This window comes from Oryctolagus cuniculus, chromosome 18 (genome assembly GCF_964237555.1).
Source record: "Oryctolagus cuniculus chromosome 18, mOryCun1.1, whole genome shotgun sequence".
In the NCBI taxonomy this organism is placed as follows: domain Eukaryota; kingdom Metazoa; phylum Chordata; class Mammalia; order Lagomorpha; family Leporidae; genus Oryctolagus; species Oryctolagus cuniculus.
The window spans coordinates 32,237,191-32,257,140 of NC_091449.1; the positions used below are offsets into that span (position 1 = coordinate 32,237,191).

Here is a 19,950-nt window from a genome sequence, read left to right on the forward strand (position 1 = left end):
CCGGCAATGAGCAAACAGGGGGGCTGGCGGGGGTCCTTGGAAGGCCCAGTGCTCTCTGCCTGCAGCTTCTGCAGACTTGGATCTGAAAACCAGCCATGGCCACACGAGGCTTGGTGGGACCCTTGCTGGGGCTCACGTGCGTTCTGAGGGGAGTGGTGGGCCTTTCACACTCACAGAGGCTTCCTACCGGCGGGACACGGGCCCATCTGGGGTTTCATCCCCGCCGCAACACCAGCTGGGATCACCTGGGGATCGACAAGGATTCAGATGTGCGGCTGGGACCGGAAGGCACATGGGGGCACTGAGGCCGCATAGCCAGAGGTGGCAGAGCAGCGGTCAGCCTGCCCCCCCCCCCCCAGCCCCTGGTCCATCCAGAAAACGGCTGTTTGCTCTCACCGGCCAGCATGGTCCCCTGCACACGGTAGCTGCCTAAGGAGAGCAGTTGGAAGAGAGGCTGGGAAGGCAGAAGCATCCAGAGAGGATGTGGGTGTTCAGGGCTCAGCCCCGCCCCCACCAGCTCAGCCTCGGGTTCCCCAGCCACACAACAGAGGAAGTGAGGGTGCCCAGGGCTTTTCAGCAGGGTGGCGCAAGGGGCCGGTGAGGGGTGAGACGCTCCAGCTGGGGAAGGCGCGTGTGCAAAGCAGCAGCGTCCACAGCTCCCGGGGACCGGCTGCAGGAGGCCCTCTGCTTCCTGCTGCCTTTTCTGGAGGCTGAAATCTTAGACTGATCCAGGAGCCAGACAGGCGGGCAGACAGGCGCATTCTTCTCGGGGGAGGCCTCCTCCCCCAGTCGCCAGGCCTGACCCCAGACTGGGTTTCAGGCAGTGGGGCTACGCAGGGCTCCCAGAAGGTGGGGAGTGGAGGTGAGGAGGGGGGATGGGGAGGTAAGGAAAGCCCCCGAGTCTGTAGGCTGTGGTTTGGAGTCCTGTGACTCTTCGTGCTCGAGCCAGGAAGCCGGAGGTGGTGGCAGAGGGCTGATTCAGAAAGCCCCAAGCCCCCTGGGCTGGTGGCCCAGCAGCGACCCTGGGGACTTCTGCCCTGTTCCTGGGCAAACCCCAGCCCGTTTCCCCAGCAGACGCCCCCAGCCCTGGCACCTGAGCTGACATAAGGCTGCTCTCAATTTTCACAAACCACCCAGGGTGACAACAGGCCGCTCTAGCAATCTGTGACCTCTAAGCAGGACCCAGGCGCGGGCTCCCTGCTGGCTGACAGGGCTACTGCCTGGGCAGCCTCTGCGGACTCGGCTCTTGGCGCCCTCCCAGGGGCGCAGGGCTGGGTACCGCCCTCCACAGGAAGGTGGGTGCAGTTTCCTCCCAAGGGCTCCACGTGCCCTGCAGCCTCCCAGCCTTGACCCAGTCCCTCACCAGCCCAAGTGTGGGCCGGGAGATGGGGGGGGGGGCACCCTAGGCGCCAGTCTGGCGGCTGCGTCTCCTCTAAAAGCACTGGCTCTCGGGGAGGTGGAAGGGGTGGCCTGCTGGAATCCAGATCCTGAACCCTGGATGTGTCAGCTGTGAGAACTGCGCACTCCTAGTGTCTCTGCCAAGGGGAGAAAACAGCTCCACCTGGAAGCATTGCTGTGCACAGGAAACAAGACAAAGCTACGGCTGGCACAGCGCGGCGAGGGCTCAGCGCCAGCCGCTGAGCAGATCCCTTGTGGCTTGGGACAGGCAGCAGCTCTGCCACTGCCCTCTGGCTAGCTCTGGGGATGCCATAGGCGCCGGGCTTGTTAAAGGAACAACACTGTCCCCAGGTCACTGCTGGACTCCCCGTGACACACATGCTCATGCTGTGGGCTGAGAAAGGTGAAGATGCTCACCTAAGGGCCCTCGTCCCTGTCCACACTCCCTGGTGGCCGCTGGGCCAGAGGGCGCAACTCAGACCCTGAAGATGACACGTCCATGCTCGGCTGGTGGAGATGGGGGTGAAACGTCAGGGCGGTGGCAGTTTTGAGTGTCCATGGGGCTTCTAGGCAAGGCCACGGTAGCAGCCACTGAATGGGGTTGTGTCACAGATATGAACACGCTCACTTCTGGCGTCACTCATGCAGGGGGAAGTTCTACTATGCCTATTTTACCTAAAATGTGCAGGCAGGTCCACCTCCAAGTGCAGAGGGCTGGAGGGCCGGTCTCTGCCCAACTAGGGAGAGGCAGTGTGCTGAAATGGAATGCTGGGGGTAGGCTCCCTCCGCAAAGTCTGGAAGAGTCAGGGATTGTTGGGCTCTAACACCTTAGTTCTGTGTGCGCAAGTCTTTGGGATCTTTGTACACCCTAGGGGAACCTTCTCCATCCAATCTGCAAGTCCTTGCTAAGCGCGTAGGACTGGCTTCCAGCAGGTCCATGCTGAGGTGCAGAGGGTTAAGCCACTGCTGGGACACTCCTCTATCCAAGTACTGGTTTGAGTCCTGGCTGCTCCATATCTGATCCAGTTCCCTGCTATGCACCTGGGAAAGCAGCAGATGATGGCTGTAGTCCACCCATGTGGGAGACTCGGATGGAGTTCTAGGCTCCTAGTTTCAGCCTGACCCAGCCCCAGCATTGCAGGTATTTGTGAAGTAAACCAGTGGGTGCAAGCTCTTTCTCTCTGTTACTCTACCTTTCAGATAAATCATATTATGCACTTTTATTAAAAAAAAAAAAAAACTAGATTTCAAGGGACAAAAATCCAACTCAAACTAGCTTAAGCAGACTAGGGCACAGTGACACCCGAGGAAGGGCTTTGCTGACCACTGGAACGGGGCACTCATTTCGTCAGGGAACTCTGCTTCCTCCTCCTGCAGGCCGGCTTCCCTCGCAGCAGACACGGCCTCACGCAGACCTGGGCGCGCCCCCCCCAGCTTCCACCATGGGAGTTCAAGGTCTTAGGGTACGATTCCCGCAATGGAGCTTCCTGATCAGGAAGTCAGACGACCTGACAGCCTGTGTCAGGTGGGCATCCCCAGATCCGTCTGCCCAAGATGGTGTGGCCTGGATGGAGCCAGGCAGACAGCCCACAGCACCCCACGGCCTCCCGCAGCTGGCCTCGGCAGGCCCCACTGCCCGTGTCGCGGTCAAGAAGGCGCCGTCCTCCAGTTCATTTGAGCACACATTTATTGGGCACCTACCGAGTGCAAGGCGCTGTGCTGGGCGCCGTGGCAGCTACAGAGTGAACACAGACGGTCCCTGCCCACGAGGAGCTCACAGTCTAGGATAAGACACAGTACACGAGCAGCTGCAGCCACACCGCCAGGCTGGCAAGTGCCAAAAGCAACACACAAAGTGCTGTGGGGCCACAGAACACCACGGGGCTGCTTCTGGTCAGAGCGCTGGGTGAGGGCATGGAGGGGACCTGGGGCTGGCCCCTGAAGGGGGAACTATCTGCAAGGGACGCCCACGCAAGCGGGTAATGGGACAAGGTGTGGCTGTGGTGTGGGAGCACTTACGCAGGCAGGCAGGTGTGCTGGGAAGTGGACCTTCCTGCACACTAAAACTTGGGCACCTGGATTTGATGCTCCAGTCAAGGCCACTGAAGGTCACAGAGTGCGTGTGTCTGGAAGGGAGAGCGGGGAGCAGAGAGGTGGCCTGGCTGGTCAGGCCCACTGCCCCTGGCAAAGCCAGGAGACTAGGGGACAAGGCAGATGCAGGGGCCATGGGGAGGGCAGGTGGGGCAGGAGGGAGGGGCGACAGAGGGGGAAGAGTGGGGACCCCTAAAGGTAAGCACAGACTTTCTCAAAATGTGGACTCTGGGGTCGCTGGAGCCAGGCAGACAGTGGACTGATGCTGCAGAGCCCCAGGCCTCAACCACAGCTATGAACCCGCGTCTCCCGGGCCATTTTCACCAGGAGCTGCCCTCTCTACCAGCAGATCTACAGGTGGCCCCCGGCCTGAAAACCTCCTGTTAAGAACAAGAAGGTTGTTAAGGGCTTGGGCTTGTGGGGACTCTAAGGCATCAGGCGCCAGGCTTGCTGGGTGTGCACGCCAAAGGCCTCTGGAGTCCCTGGCGACGCTTCTGAGACCACTGCCCCGTGGCAGGGCGGGAGGATCCCACGGGAAGTGAAGGGCGGGAAGTTGGGGTAAGTATGTCCAATGAACAAACGCAATTCTCAGAGGAAATCAGGTGACTTTATTGTAATGTGAGCTCCGTGGGGAGACATGTGGAGGGAGGACTTGAGGACAGGTGGGGACAGGAAGTGTTGGTGAGACAGCAGTGGGAAGCACACTGCTCCTGATGCGCCAGGGCCGGGCAGGGGAGGGGAGGCAGCTGGAGCCGAGGTACAGAGCCTGGGCTTCGGTGAGGCCATGGGACCTCCTCTGCACTCGGCAGGTGCGGCCCATGGGAGCCTGCTCTTACGAGGCCTGCGTCCTGGCGCCACGGCTGCCCCGCGAGATGGCTGAGATGCCCTAACTGTCCTCACGGGCAGCCCACAGGAGCTCAGATGCAGGCCACTGGATGGCAGCACCAGGCGGGTCTCTTCCCACCCAGGGCCCCTTCAGCTCCACCAGGACCTTCCAACTGCCAGATGTGTCTGCCTGTGCTAGCGTGGGGAAAGTGGGAATGGCTGCCAGACGGGGAGGTTCCGGCCAACACGCCCAGGCGGCAGCAGGGCCACTACGGCAGAGGCAGACCACCTAGGAACACCTGGCTAGCAGCACAGAGCTGAGTGTCAGGAGGACGCTGAGAACAAGCCATTTGCTTTCCTTAATGGTCTCAGAAGTGGGATTTTAAATACTAAATTCAAATGCCCCAGATTTCAGGACCGTCCATTACCTTTCATGTAAGGGTAAGTGATCTTCTTGCCTTGCCATAGCTGAGAAAGGCTAAGTGGGCAGCTAGGTCTCTCAGAGGATCTTGAAAACATTCAAAGGTCAAAGGTCAAGTGACTTCCAGAGCCTAGGAAACGTCCACCCCTCAGCCTGGCTGCTGGGGTCAGGCTCCCAGCTGTCTCCTCTCAGGAGGCAAACAGTGCATGGCCGAACGCTGAGCCACGAGGTCAAGGTCACTCACGAACCTGCTCCTCGCCTCTGCTGTGCTTCTGAAAGCTGAGCGACGGGGGCAGGGGCTGCAATCCCCATTCCTGGCTGCCTCAGTCTTCCACTCCACGTGCACCGCCACTGACTGGGCAACGGGCCCCAAAGCCACCGCTGACAACCTAATCAAGGCACCCGACAACAGGCGACCGGAGTCCAAGGCTGCCCAAGCTGGATGGCTCTGGAACCACCTCCTGAGGGGTGCTGGGACCAAACGAAAGCCAGGGGAAACTGCTGGTGAGAGCCTCGTTATGCCACCAGGCCCCTCAACGTGAAGAGCAGACCAGCAGGCGGCCTCGGCCGCCACCAATGCGGCCAGGACAACGACACGTACCACAGCACAGACATGACACTGACCGTGAGCAGCGCTAGGCGCACGGGTATAAGGTACTAAGCCCTTTAAGTCCGGAGAAGGGTGAAAATGCTGAGTCACCCAGGAAAAGAACTTCACTGACACAGAGATTAGAAACACTGAGGAAGGAGAATTCCAAGGATGCCAATTCTGAGACTCACAGGAAGAGCTGTCCAGGAAACACTGAAGAGACAGACACAGGAAAAACAAACAGAGGGGCTCCGGGACCCCCAGAAGCTACTAATGCTATGTACTGGCTTGGGTCACTTCAAGAGTGGGAAAGTGGTTTTTGGCAAAGCTGTACAAACCACACATGGAGGCGCAGCCCAGGGCTGTGGACATGAGATGTCCCTGAGCCTCCTCACGCCCGCTGCGGCCTCCAGAGGCAGAGATGTGATCCGGGCCGGAGTCTGGTCCCTGCGCAGCCACTCACGGCACTCTGGACCACACTTCCCTCTTCTGTGGGGCAGCAGGAGCCCTAAGACTTCTCCCAGCCCCATATTCTCTGAGTCTAACTTGGCCCTGGGCGTGAACAAGGCTAGGCACAAAGTGCCATCTAGTGGCACCACCTGTCCACTCCCATGAGCGACTGTGACCCAGGACCCCACAGGAGCAACCAAGTGTAACTCCGGGGGAAGGGCAGAGGCGGGGAGGGACAGCACACTTCCCGGTGCTGGACGGGACAGAGTCATCTCAAGAAAATAGACTTTAAGAGTCCTGCTTTCCTGAGGAAAGCAGCTCTTTTTTTTTTTTTTATTAGAAAGACTAACCATATCCATTTATCAATATTTTCAGCTTTAAGGAAAATAGTTTAAAAAACATAAAAATGTAAATACACTCCAGAGTAACTGCTATTAAACAGTTCTGAACAGGCAGAAAATGTAGACTTTCCTTTTACAGAAAAGGTTAAATCTGTAATAGCAGCATAATTTATATATAGAAAAAAGCTGGTTTTGAAAACCCAGATTTTTTACACACACAACCTCTTCCATGCCCTGTACAGCACAGGTGCGTGTGCACGGGGACACCGGGTCCTTCACATTACGGTACTTGCCGCCAGGCCAGGCTCCGTGCTGCCGCCACCTTCAGTCCAACACCATGGCAGACAGGGCGTTGAGGTCTTTCATGTATGGATGCGCCACCAGGATCTGGTCGATTTTCAGTCTTTGCTCGGAGTCGGGGAAGATCTTGAGGAGGGCTTCCCTCAGCTCGCTGGTCTCTGCAGAAGACCTCTGTGCTGGCATGGACAGGTTCTGCGGGATGCTGGGGAGGGGCGCCAGGAGCGGGAAGCGGGGCTGCGGAGGAAGCCAGTGGCTGGGAGGGGCTCCCTGAATCCGGGCCGCAGGCTGGTGGCTGGTGCTGGCCGCCTGGGTGCCAGGGACTCTGAAGCTGGGGTCAAACATGCCCACGGTCGGCAGGGCATTGAGGAGGGGCTGCATGTCTCTGGGAATGGAAGAGAGCCTGGTGAGCTGGGTTAGAAGAGGAACAGCAGACCCTTCTAGAACTCTGCTGCTGACCTGGAGGCTCAACACGCCGTTTCCTGGCTTCCAAAAGACAGATGCGAGATTGTCACGGAGGCGGTGCTGGAGGGGCCCGCAGGGACTCTGCCGACACCACCTCCAGACGGCTCAGAACACAGATGCGCTCTCCCTGCGACTGAGCCCTCCCAGCCACGGGGCTCTCACCCAGGGCACGCCTGGGAGCTTGAAGATAGCCGCAGCCCAGGGTCCTGGCTGACAGGCAGCACCAGAAAGGAGCCCCTCCGGGCCCAGAGGCAGTGTCCACCGGGCGGAGACTCCCCTCCCGAAGTCCGGGGGAGGAGCCTCCCACCTGACCTGGCTTCCAGCTGAGAAATTGGTGGGCTACACGATTTTCCCAACTTCAAAAGGTGGTCCCTCTGTGAGATGTGATGACTAACAACTTTGCTGTTGTTGTTAAGATTTATTTGAAAGTCAAGAGTTAACAGAGAGGTGAGACAGAGAGGGAGAGAGATAGAGAAAATCTTCTACCCACTGGTTCACTCCCCAAATAGCCATGATGGTCAGGGCTGGGCCAGGCCGAAACCAGGTGCAAGGAGCTTCTTCCAGGTCTCCCACATGGAGAGGCCCAAGCACTTGGCTTACCCTCCACTGCTTTCTCAGGTGCATCAGCAGAGAGCTGGATTGAAGCTGAGCAGCCAGGACACACAGGGAATGGCAGCACCGCAGACAATGGCTTAACCCGCTGTCTTAACTAATTAGTTAACATCCTTGTCAACAGCCAGCAGGCAACAGGAAAAGAAGCAGCAGCCCAGTCCTCACTGCGAGGTGGCTCAGGGAGTGGGAAACCGACGACTCTCTCCCGCTCAACTTGACCATGGGTCTCGGGCCCTAACGCTTGGGAGAGGCTCTCCCAGTGAAGACATATGGAAGAAAAGGATGCAGACCCACACAAATCCTGCGCTGGGAACGGCTGCCACCGTGCTGGTGTGAGAAGCCTGAGGCTGCGGACTCAAAGGCTCCAAAGAGGAATAATTCACAAACCCAGGAGCTGAACTGAGATAACTTCTGCAGAAGGTGCCTCTGTGAGTATGTTGGGGGAAACCCACCAGAAACCTGAATCCAGACCTAGAGCCCTGGGAGGTTCCTGTTACAGTGTACCCTAAGTGACACCCGCCAGTAACTGACCACCAGCTTGGGAAATCTGCTTTGTCTCTTTAAATGCAGCTCTGCATCCTTTTCCAGAATTAAAACCCAAAAAACTCAGGTACTGTGGTGCTGCCTGGGAGGCCCACATCCCACGTGGGAGCGCTGGCTGGAGTCCTGCCTACTCTGCTTTTGATCCAACTTCCTGCTAACATGACCGGGGAGGCAGCAGATGGCGGCTCAAGTGCTGTGGGCTCCTGCTACTCATGTGGGAGACCTGGACAGAGTTCCAGGTTCTGGCTCTGGCCTGGTCCAGTCCTGGTTGCTGCAGTCATCTGGGAGAAATGAACCACAGGATGGAAGCTAGCTCTATCTATCTGTTACTCTCTGACGCTCGCCTTTCAAGTAGATGAAAAGAAATAGAAAAACCAAAGAACCACAATTGACAATTTGGTCTTTGGGGGGGTACTTTCTTGATTTGCTCCCACATACATGATACTAGCACTACATCGAAAGTTTTAAAAAAACTAAAATGTCATTTTTACACACTTGTACTAAAGCACAAAGCACTCAGTTGAAATAAACCTTTAACTAGAAGACAACCTGAAAGAGGAAATACCTATGACAGACTTCCTTCCGAAGAAACTCTTCTAGGCGAGGTCCGCTTCTTCCCAGAGGATCATCAGGAACCATAAATATGTCCCCCACGAAAGTGTACTGCAGCAATCTGCAATACACAGAACGATTACAGCACTGCAGGGCTGCGAGGCCTCAAACTGCAGGCAGCCTACGCATTCTGACTGCTTAATTGCCTAAAAGGGGGAGAAAAGAACCACACCCAAGTTAAACCATTTTAATTTCTGTTTTGGACACAAACACGGTATCAGCTGACCCTCGGATTTTTCTTTAAGACTTCTAGATTTTTCTCTGGGTAACAGAACTTTCAACATAACCTTGGGAAGCAAGGTGAGAAGACTTTCTGCCTAGGACACAACAGGCATTCCACAAAAATGTTACTTTTCAATGAAATGGGTAGTGAATGTGTCCATGGGTGAACCAACCGAAAATAAGCTTTTAAAAAAAGGAAAACAATATGATGTATGAAGAAAGAAAATTCAAGGTCAGTAGAGAACTATTATCAAGCTGGAAGAAACAAGGAAGCAAAATTAAAACAGCTCAAGGGCCTATGTTTGCTGTTTAGATCTTGGTTTCTGCCACGCTTTTGTGAATTCTGAATGCAATGGGTCAGCTTGAGTTGAGTGCATTTACAGCCTCCCAACACAGAGTGAAATGTGTACTAAGTAGTGATAGTGAGCCCGGGGGAAGATCAGCAGTGACAGGTCCTAAAACATCAATGGCTCATCATCGTGCTCAGGAGATCACAGGCCAACTCTCTGTTCAGTTACCAACAGCAGCTTTTTAACAGCACTAGGGTCAAAATGCATAGGGTGATGAACTCTCACCTGGGCATTTACAGAAAAGAATCTGTTATTAAAAGCCTCTGATCATTCAGTGAAAATTTCAGACAAGAGGCAACTGTGAAAAGTCACAGGATCATTGCAAATGAACTTACAGCCGTGAATGCTCCACTAGTAACTGTCATTTCAGATGACATCTAGTATAGTTTCAATATGGAGGATTAAAAAGCTTAAGGAAAGCATCAGATGCTGATGAGCAGAAGCACTCTCCCCGAGCTCTGGTGTGGCACTCAGCCTCTCGCTGAAGCGGCCAGCGCGGGGATCCCGCCCGTGTTCCTCCACAGCTACCTGTGTCACCGTCTCACACACAGAAGGCTCAGAAACGTCACCCACAGGCTCTGCCGCCTTGGGCTGGGTCCTCCTCCTCACCTGGCAGGACCAGCCACCCTGAGGACTGGATTTCAGCTTTAGTCTTACGATACTCTGGTCTCCTGTGTTGCTTCTGCATCCAAGGTGCACAGCAAACAAGAAAAATGCAAACAAAAACAAACAATAACAAACTTTTCCAACCTAAGACAAAGAAGAAAATGTTACCTTTTCGTAATAATTTCTCGCCAAGAGACTGACTCAGTCACAAATTCTCTGAAGTTATCATTTGTTACAATTATGCCACCAGTTTTGTCCGCTAAGTGTAGTAGAAACCTATGATAATATAAGAGTTTAAAATGAGCAAACAGGCATCCCTGGGATAGAGAAGCCATGTCGAAAGCAAACAACAGGATTTCTTCACAGGACAATCATCGACTGCAGAGAAGTGAAGCCCATTACTTGAAGATCAATGGAAAATGGTGAGTACCTCCGAAATTATTGTGATCATAAAGAAGCAACTATGAGTGTATAATCAAATCTGTTTTTTAAAAAGGTGTCAACTATAGTTTATACATTTTCCTAGAAAAGCTGTATTAAATAGTGGTAATAAGAATTCATGATGGCCAGAGCAGAGACTAAATTAGAACAAAGCTGTGAAATCACCTGCTTTTTTGTTGCTAAGCTACTGTATTCTGGTTCTAAGATTAGCTGCTTGGTGTAGTCAGACTTGCAATTCTATTTTTTTAAATCATGGGTTCATATTTTCTGCTCTGATTTAAAAAGAAATGTCTAGAACTACTGTTCTGTTTAGCCTAAGTTATAAATTCACTCAAATGGAAGTTATTAAAGAATACACAGTGATGAAAAATGGTAAGACTGAAACAATAAACAAGAATTCTATTTCATTTTTGGGTCTTATTCCTGCTCAAATCCTCTTGATAGATTTATGTGGACAATATGAATTCTATTCCTGAGGTCAGAATGACCTCATTTGTCTTAGGTAACATAGACAAAGATGATGAGACAACAAATTAACAGACAGGGATCAAACCTTGTTAGTTTCAGCAATTTAGGAAACTTTGGAAAGAAACCACGATTGGGTTCTATATGGCATTAAAAAACAAGCACTTTACAAAAAAAAAAAATCACTTCTAGTCAGCATGGGTTGTAAATGCTGATGCATGCCCAGAGGTATTCTTGAAAAGGCTTTTGAGTTCAGGCACTATGAGCTAAGATGTACATTCTTGTCTTCTAAAGTCTCAAGAGCCACTTATGTCACATGGCAGCTTGGTCTACATACCTGTCCTTGGGCCTCGACTCGGCAGGGGTGTGGGCACCTGCAGGATTTCCCCAGGTCCAGAAGCCAGTCTGACCTTTGACCTGAGCACTCCAACGTCCCCTGCCCCATGCCCCCAAAGCTGAGCAAGAAGTGCCTTTCTACACATTAGCCTCCAGGACTTCACACCAAGTCCTCTTCCAGCTCTTCCCACAATGCTTCAGGTCACCTCCGATCTTCTCCCCACCCAGCCTGGTATCTCAGTTCAGCTGGGTGCAGGCAAGGCTGTCCAGGAGAACGCCGCTGGTGAATGAAGGGCCATTGTGGTTCCAAGGCCTCCTCCCCGGCAGGGCTCTCTTTTTAGCTCTCACTCATTCAAGCCCCCACTAGCTTGCTCACACGCTACACACCGTCTTTAATGGGGGAGTGATTTGGTGAACAACAAGCAAAACTCCCAGGGGGGCTGTGACAAAGACCAACAGGTTAAATGCAGGACAGGAACAAGCAGCCACCACTTGCGTGCCAGACTGGAGACTGGCTATTGCTAGTCCTACACGAGAGGGATATTGTGAGAAGTGGTACTACTGTCACTGGTTAAGTCTGGAACTCTCTTGGGTTCCAGCAAACTGCCCCCTACTACTTATTTGGGTGCCTTCTCCTCCAGACGCCAAGCTCCTGAAGGCAGGAGGTGCAGTTGATGCGTGAACCCAGGAAAGCAACTTCTGACAGACTTGGTAGGTACTCAGTAAAGTTTCTAGAAAGAATTCAAAAGGTGTCCCAGATGCACCCAACCTAAGGATGCACCTTACTCCTATCACACTGGGTCTATTATGGGGAAGAAAGTCCAAGATGCTGGCGGTCAAAAGCAGAACAGAAGCAGACAGATGATACTGGCAAACCACTCTCAAGGCTGCCACACTATGACGAGACAAACATTACTTCTTGCCTCCAGCAAGACTACTACTGAGTGCCTGCTTTTACTTAACTTCTCAGTCATGTTTTAAGAAACAAAACAAAAACTCTAACAGCTTCTTTTGTCATGTTCATAAACCCACACAGTAAAGACTGTTGATGACCATACACATAAAAGCTCTCAAAGCCCTCAGTCAGGTAAGGCCTTCAATAGCGTGCACCTGCCCAGTGGAGCAGGTGGCAGGCTGTGCACCACCCCACCCCACCTTGGAAAGGAAAAGTAGTCTTTCATACCTGTCATCATGAGAAGCAATTCTTTCTCCAAAGACCATCCGAGCAGGAGTTAAAGATAATATTCCAAGCTCCTGGAGCTGGGTTAAGAAGTGCTGTTCTGTTCATGGAATAAGTTGAATATACATTCAGAAAAAGGCTGTCTTCCCAGATGTATAACAATAAGTCAAAGAACACCCAGGTGTTTCTCTTGAAGAGTGGCAGAAAACCTTTTTTTCTAGTAACTAAATTTTACTAACTCATGGGGAAGAAAAAATAAAATCAAGCAAGACCCATTTTAAGGTAATTGCAAGGTAGGAACTGACTTTAGCTAGTTTTCTTAAATTGTAAAGAGTAACCCATAAACCTGTAAGTAACGAGCCCTTTAAGAAACTTTACAGAGGCCAAAGAGAGTGACGATTGCTCACCCTGTGGATGGGGCGGGAGCAGGGACGAGTGGGAGAACAGTGCTGCCCCAATCCCTGGTCAGAGCTGTCAAAATCTCCCTCTAGGGGCCTCCGAGCCAACTTGTTAGCTGTCTGTGCAAACATTTACGGGTTTTCACGGCAGTAGGTGGAGGCAGAGGGCAATGGAGGGGCAAAGCCACATTCTGGAAAATCAGTAGTGAGCCAAAGAGGCTGAAAGCCCAGGGCCTGAGACTCCCTAACTTGCATTCCTACAATGGCACTCTTCACTGACTTAAGCTGGCTTAAGTGTTTGACTGTCCTAGACCAGCACAGTATGTAAGCACTCTTAGACTCTTTCAGGAATCCAGAGGCAAAACTAACTACAAAATGAGTGAGATCTGCCCCACTTCTCATGTACCTTCAGTTAGTACAAGTATGCTCTTCAAAAATGAGGGAAGCTGGGAATGCTTGGGAAATGTGTGGTTTTACCATTTCCACCTCACTGGTGATTGCATTTCATTTCCTCTTTAGTGTGTTGGGCAAGCTCCTCTGCATACACCCTCTGTCCACCTTTTACTTCGAAGGACCTGGCCGAGCCATTCTGTCCTGTGTATTCTCATGACCGAGAGCACTTTGGGGCTCTCAGCAAGCACAGACCTTCCAGGCCGGACCACATGGTGAACAGATTGTCAGAAAGACACATTTGAAAATACCCAATGTATCAAGTGACTGTTTTTAAAACCACTATCTTAAATAGTCAGAAACAAACCCAGCCTAACAGAGGAGGTATTTTACTTCTTAGAAAGTCAGAGGAAAGTTTTTGTGGTGCATAATGAACTCTAACATAACTTTCTCTATAAACAACTAGGCTAACTTTCCATCCTTCCCCCAGGTATTTCCTGCACTTTAACACTCTTCATTTGGTGTTTTACCAGGTGCAGCAGATTTATAATTTTGTTTTTGAAGCTGCTACCCGTGGTATGTGGTTCTGTTCCAGGCAGCATGTGGTGCAACCACAGAACCGTAGCCAATTCATGAACCACCATCAGAAATCTGGAAAAATCAGTTCACCTCACCTGTGACATTAGGATCACGCCTTGTTCTCCACTGAGGGACAAACACAGTGATGTTTCTGTTGCCAAGCTTCCAAAAATATTCAACTGCAATTGCAATCCCACGACAAGAAAAGAACTTTTTCAAACCATGGCTGTAAGAAAATATGTAAGATTCATTTTAATTTAAAGCACACTCAGTTTCAGCATGAAAAGGTAAGATGTGCACAGAGAACAATCAGAGAATTCCCTTTAACACTCTTGCACAGTCTCTGCCTTCAGCTGCAGTTTCCTGCTTTTCAAAGCCAAGACAGAGCCCGCCAGAGCAGATGGAACTCAGTAGAGTATCAAGATTTTTCTCATATTTTCCTTAGGTGATTTAATTGTCTACTGAGTAGAGGGTAGTGAGCTTCATGAGACTACCTGTTTATTACATTTGGAAAAAATAGCCCATAATTCATGGGGGAAAATACTACTATTTAAAGTTCTTCCTGATCGCTGGTCTGTAAATCACAAGGCATTTGCTATTGAAGCAAAAACAGAATTGATGATACCAGGCCCTGTGCCTGACTGTGACGGGGGAAAGGGGGGGAAATACAGTACAGACATCACTGCAACACCATGGCTGCTGCCGGCTCCGGCTCCGGCTCCAGGAGGGCTCAGTGCGCAGCTTACAGGAACAAGCTAAGGCCAAGACACAGAAACAGCAACCTGGAGACTGTGGAAAGTGATTTTATTGCAGAAAACAGAAACAAGTACAGAACAGACATCAGCACACTTTTTCATGACAGAGATCATACCACTCAACTGCCACGGTGCTGGGGGCAGCCCGGACAACTGAGTGTGGCTGTGCCCCATTTGCACACAGACAAGGAACAACAGAAGAGTGGATGCCTAATGCTCCCTTGCCCTCTCAAACAGCCTGGTGACACATTTCAAAAGAAAAGGAAACACTTAAAATTCCATTTTCTGTTTTTTTTTTTTTTTGAGTATATTTTTAAAGTTTGAAATTAAACAGGTAGTAATCCATTTGTCCATCTGTAGGTACCAGGAAATAACAAAGCATAGAAACCTCAAACTGTGATGCTACAATTTATAAAGTCGGCACAATCTATTTTCACTGATCCAATGATCACCTACAATCCAGTGACAGTACATTCTGCATGCTCACTCCTGCGACTTCTCCATGACTACTCACCAAACCAGCTTCACAGTTACTTACATCATGTGAAAGTTCTGCTAGCTAAGACACAATGTTCCCAAGTCAAACTCAGGCTCTCTTAATTATCCAGCCCCAGGCCCCACCCACCTCCACCCCGCAACTCCAGTTAGACTGATCCAAGCAGTCACCAGGCCTCTGCTTCTGCTCAGCCTCTCACGGCACTATCCTACACGGGCCTCTGCCTGGCTCCAGGGCCCCTCCTCACCTAACCAATCAAAAGAGACCTGGCCAAAGAGAACCACTCTCCACCACAGGTCCACACACTTGGGCCATCATCTGCTGCCTCTCGAGCTGCATGCGCAGGGAGCTGGGTGGGAAGCACAGCAGCCAGGACTTGAACCCGGGCCTGGATACGAGAGGCTGGCACTCCAAGTGCCAGCCTGACCCTCTGCACAACGCTGTCTCCAAGAACAAAAGAGCTGTTTCTAGAAACCTCAATACCACACTAAACTCCAAAGTGGTGTTCTCAATGCTATCTACCACTTTTGATACTTTGCAAAATCTCCAGAGCTGAATAGCTCTGATTCAAAATTCTGGTAAATATATTTAGGGGCCGGTGCCGTGGCTCACTTGGTTAATCCTCCACCTGCGGTGCCAGCATCCCATATGGACGCTGGGTTCTAGCCCCGGTTGCTCCTCTTCCAGTCCAGCTCTCTGCTGTGGCCCGGAAGGGCAGTGGAGTATGGCCCAAGTGCTTGGGCCCTGCACCCACATGGGAGACCAGGAGGAAGCACCTGGCTCCTGGCTTCAGCACAGTGCTGGCCATGGTGGCCATTTCAGAGCTGACCCAATGGAAGGAAGACCTTTCTCTCTCTCTCTCACTGTCTAAAAAACTCTACCTGTCAAATAAAAAAAAAAACTACAGGAAAAAAAAAATCAAGTGGAATCAAAACTACTGTCCCCCAAAATAGTAACAGAGGGACAGAGGGACCCCTAAGGACTCTTTCTATTCATGTCCAATCATCTGACAAGCAGAAGGTGCTTCATCAACAGGGTCATCAGCCCAGAGCGGCAGTGGACAAAGACCAAAAGACCAAGTCTGTACACAAAGGTACACAGTACAGTTACACCTGGCTACTTTGGGAAAGGACAAACCTGGGGCAGGAAGGGGCTCTTGGTTCCAAATGCAGAATGAACAGCTATTTGGCCCAAGAAACCAGGTGTGTATAGGTTCTCAAGGGAAACTGGAACTGTTTCCTTAGAACTGGTAACAAGTTACGTCATCTGGTTTGTTTTCTATATCACAGGAAACAGTCAACCAAAACGACTGTCCAAAGCAGAGAAGAGCTAGGTGAGAGATTGCACACAGGTTTGTGGCATAGTGGGTTAGATCACCGTTTGGGACACCAGTATCCCATACTGGAGTGCCCAGGATAGAATCTCATCCTGGCTTCTAATACGACTTCCTGCTAATGTGCCTGAGAAGGCTGTAGATGATGGCTTAAGTACTTGGGCTCCTGCTACCCATGTGGGAGACCTAAAGGGAGTTCCTGGCTCCTGGCTCCTGGCTCTGGCCTGGCTCAACCCAGGCTGTTGGTGAGTATCTGGGGAGTGAACCAGCAGATGGACAATCTCTCTCTCTTTGCCTTTCAAATAAATTTAAAAAATAAAGCTTAAAAAAATGACAGTCACAATATCAGACAAGGCTGTGTTGGAAGACAGTAGAAAGCCTTTCTGAGTTGCCCAGAAAAATGATTCCCCTCTACAGCTTCCACTTAACGAAGAGAACCACTGAACCCTGATATAGAAAGACCAGCATGAAAAAGTACTTAAAATGTACAGTTCTAGCAAGCAAAGGGACAAATCTCATCTATATGGAAAATTATCAACCCAGATAAGTCAGGTGCTCTTGTGCCGAAATTTTAGGCTGACAGAGCCCAAATGCTACTGTGGTGTCTAGCCATTCACCGCAATTTCCACTTACTCATTACTTGACTCATTCATCGCGACAGGGGAAAAAACAGTGTAAAAATACACATAACCAGCAGCACGGAGCAGGGTATTTTGGCATTTCTCACGCGTGTGCAGAAGTTGCAGACATCACGCTGCATAGGCAAAACAGCGGCTCTGCAGGAACCCAGGAAAGGGTGGGCCTGGACTGCTTTGGGGTGGGGCTCACACCAACAGATCCTATTGCTTAAGAACTCCAATGTCCTTTCAGTTACTTCCCCAACTAGTGAGGTTTACTCCGCACTGATGGGCAACCAAAGTTGAAGTATGAAGTTCTCAACTTGTGTGGGGGCTGGATGGTGTTCTGGAGAGACAAAATGGGCCCAAATCTATTCTCTGTGTAACCTTGGACAAGCCTTTCAAGCCACCTCATGTTACGTAAATTACAGATATTTACTGCCTCACAAAATTGGTGCTTGCTTTTATTTTAAAAGATGAAGTGGAGGAGCAGTCATTTGCCACAGCATGCCTCCTGCATTGCTCAGAGCCCTGTTGTAGAGACTGGATTTGAGTCTCACCTCCACTTCCAATTGTAACTTCCTGCTAAGGTGCACCCTGGAAGGAGTGGTGATGACTCAGGGACTCAGGTCCCTGCCATCCACATGGGAGACCTACACTGAATTCCTGACTCTACCTCAGCCTGGCCCAGCCCCAGCCCCAGCTGTTGTGGGCACCTGTGGAGAGAAGAAGGCTATGTGAGATCTGTGCCTCTGGTTCTCTTTCCAATAAAAATAAACTAAAATTTTCTAAAAAATAAAAATATATAAAAGTAATAAACTACAATGCCTAACACATAAAACATGTTTCAGTCTTAAGATTCCAAATATTTGGTATTAAATAAATGGCATCCATTAACATCTAATCTAAGTTCACAATGGGTGGTGAAAAGTCACTGAAGCTTTCCTAATCTGTAACTCATTCATTCATCAACAAGTTTTTATTGAGTGCCCACTATGTTTCGGGACCATGGATGTTCCAGGTAGTTCTGTGAACAGAACAGATACAAACTGTCCTTCAGGCATTATAGCTAATGTAACACACACTTAACATTGAAGCAACGGATTTAGAGTAAGGGTTTATTTTTTTCAAACCTTTAAAAAAAGTTTATCAAAGTAGAATTCACATGATATAAAATAAATAATATATATCAAATATATAATTATTATATAAATTATATAATATATAATCTATATTAATGTATATAATAATATATAATAAAACTGTTTAAAGTAACCAATGGACTTGGTACACTCATGATGCTGTGTAACCACCACTTACACCTAGTTCCAAACATTCCCATCATTCTAAAATTATACTCCACAGCCATTAATCAGTTTTGCCCCTAGAAAAAGGGTTAATTTTAATTACTGACATTTTAGATCGATCTATGTCAGTTAAGGATGTCTGTCTTCTTACAGCATCACATCCTTTTTTAAAATTGAGACACCTGTGAATTCAAAGAAAACTCAAATCCTCCCCAAATAACCAGCTTTCAAAAAAAGGCTGTAGGTTGGGGCTGACATTATCGCAGTACATTAATCCTCCGCCTGCGGTGCCAGCATCCCATATGGGCGCCAGTACAAGTCCCGGCTACTCTACTTCTGATCCAGCTCTCTGCTAAGGCCTGGGAAAGCAGTAGAAGATGGGCCAAGTCCTTGGGCCCCTGCATTCATGTGGGAAGCCAGAAGAAGCTCCTGGCTTTGGATCAGCTCAGCTCCAATGGTTGCAGTCATTGGGGAGTGAACCAGTAGATGAAAGATATTTCTGTCTTTCCCTCTCACTGTCTGTAACTCTGTCAAAGAAATTAATAAAATCTTAAAAAAAAAGCACAAAAAACAGGGTTGTAGGCTTCCTGTAGGGCTACAGTCAATGGCATTAGGAAATGAGTGTCACAATGACCAGGGAGGGGCACTCCAGGCCAAGGAGGGACAAGATATGCAAAGCATCCTGTTATAAATAGATAACACCACTCCAAACACCACCTCTTCAAAAGACTTTTTACAACTATCATTATCACTGTTCATCCAATGTTAATTTGCATTTCTTATTCAACAACTGGGGAAACCTTACCACCCAGAGAAAAGTGAAAAATGATTCATAATTAAAATCGTGATCTAAATACCGTATCATCACATGTCACATGGCTCAAGAAATTGTTAACCATGAAGACCTGGAGCTGGGCCTGGACTATGGGAGACTGCAGTTGCATTTCTGATTTTCATTTCGATGATGCTATGCAGCTGGGGGTTTGCTGGGGCTCCCCCAGTAGAGTGGCCAAGCACCAAAATGAAATAACAGCACTATTTGGAAAAAAAGACAAGTGAGAGTCTATTACATATTTTGAAGTCCTGTCTTCAAACTTCAAACATCTGAAATGCTGGCTGGCAGAAAAACACAGCATCAATAATTCATTCAAAAAATAAAAAACAAGATAATTATTATATTTTTAAAAAATACATACTAACATGTTTGTGGATAAACTGGTCTAACCGAGATTTCCTTCAGAACACCAGGGGTGTAAGGCAGCAGGTGAAGGTGCAGAGGAAACAGCTAGGCAGCAGCTGTAACTGCTGAAGCTCAATGATGGGCTCATTGCCTTTCCTTGTATATTCACTTGAAAATCCTAACAAAACAAAGCTACAAATCTGTAACAAGCATGTGTTTCAATAAGAAGGTCTTATTGTTCAATCTCAGCAGGCATTCCTAAAAACCCAGCATACCAGTACCAGCTGATCTCCTGGAGCTCCCCAAACATGCCACACACCATCCAATCACTGACATAAGTATTTGAGATTTTTCAATTTTTTCCTCACTCCATGTCCAGATATTTAAAATCCTAGATGACCTTCAGATCTTCAAAATCGATAGTGTTATTAAATCGTATTAGGCTTAAAGCTACCTCTTAATCCTGTGTTCCTACAAAGTGAACTGCAACCTAACTTTACAATGTGTAAACAAACCTAACAAACAGTTGTCTCAGCCAACCAAGAGCTGCCAGGCAAATACCTCACTGGCCAGTCCAAAATAATGCAAATAGACCAGCTGTAACCAATCAGGGTGTTTCTGTGTGCCACTTCCCCTTCTTTTCTATCATTA

At 49.7% G+C, this 19,950-nt stretch overlaps 1 protein-coding gene across 2 annotated transcripts in view; it reads right to left on the bottom strand.

The window, feature by feature from the left end:
• Positions 1-3,067: 3,067 nt before the first annotated feature.
• N4BP1 (NEDD4 binding protein 1) overlaps positions 3,068-19,950 on the bottom strand; it is a 46,987-nt gene continuing 30,104 nt past the window's right edge. The window contains exons 3-7 of one of the 2 annotated variants that reach the window (XM_008275060.4): positions 13,707-13,837; positions 12,248-12,344; positions 9,991-10,098; positions 8,598-8,705; positions 3,068-6,797 (exon numbers count right to left, since the gene is read on the bottom strand). In XM_008275060.4, the coding sequence (XP_008273282.3) occupies positions 6,440-6,797; positions 8,598-8,705; positions 9,991-10,098; positions 12,248-12,344; positions 13,707-13,837 (802 nt within the window). In that variant the 3' untranslated portion in view covers positions 3,068-6,439. Of the gene's footprint in view, positions 6,798-8,597; positions 8,706-9,825; positions 10,099-12,247; positions 12,345-13,706; positions 13,838-19,950 lie in introns of both variants that reach the window. The other variant, XR_011384217.1, reaches the window with a different exon arrangement.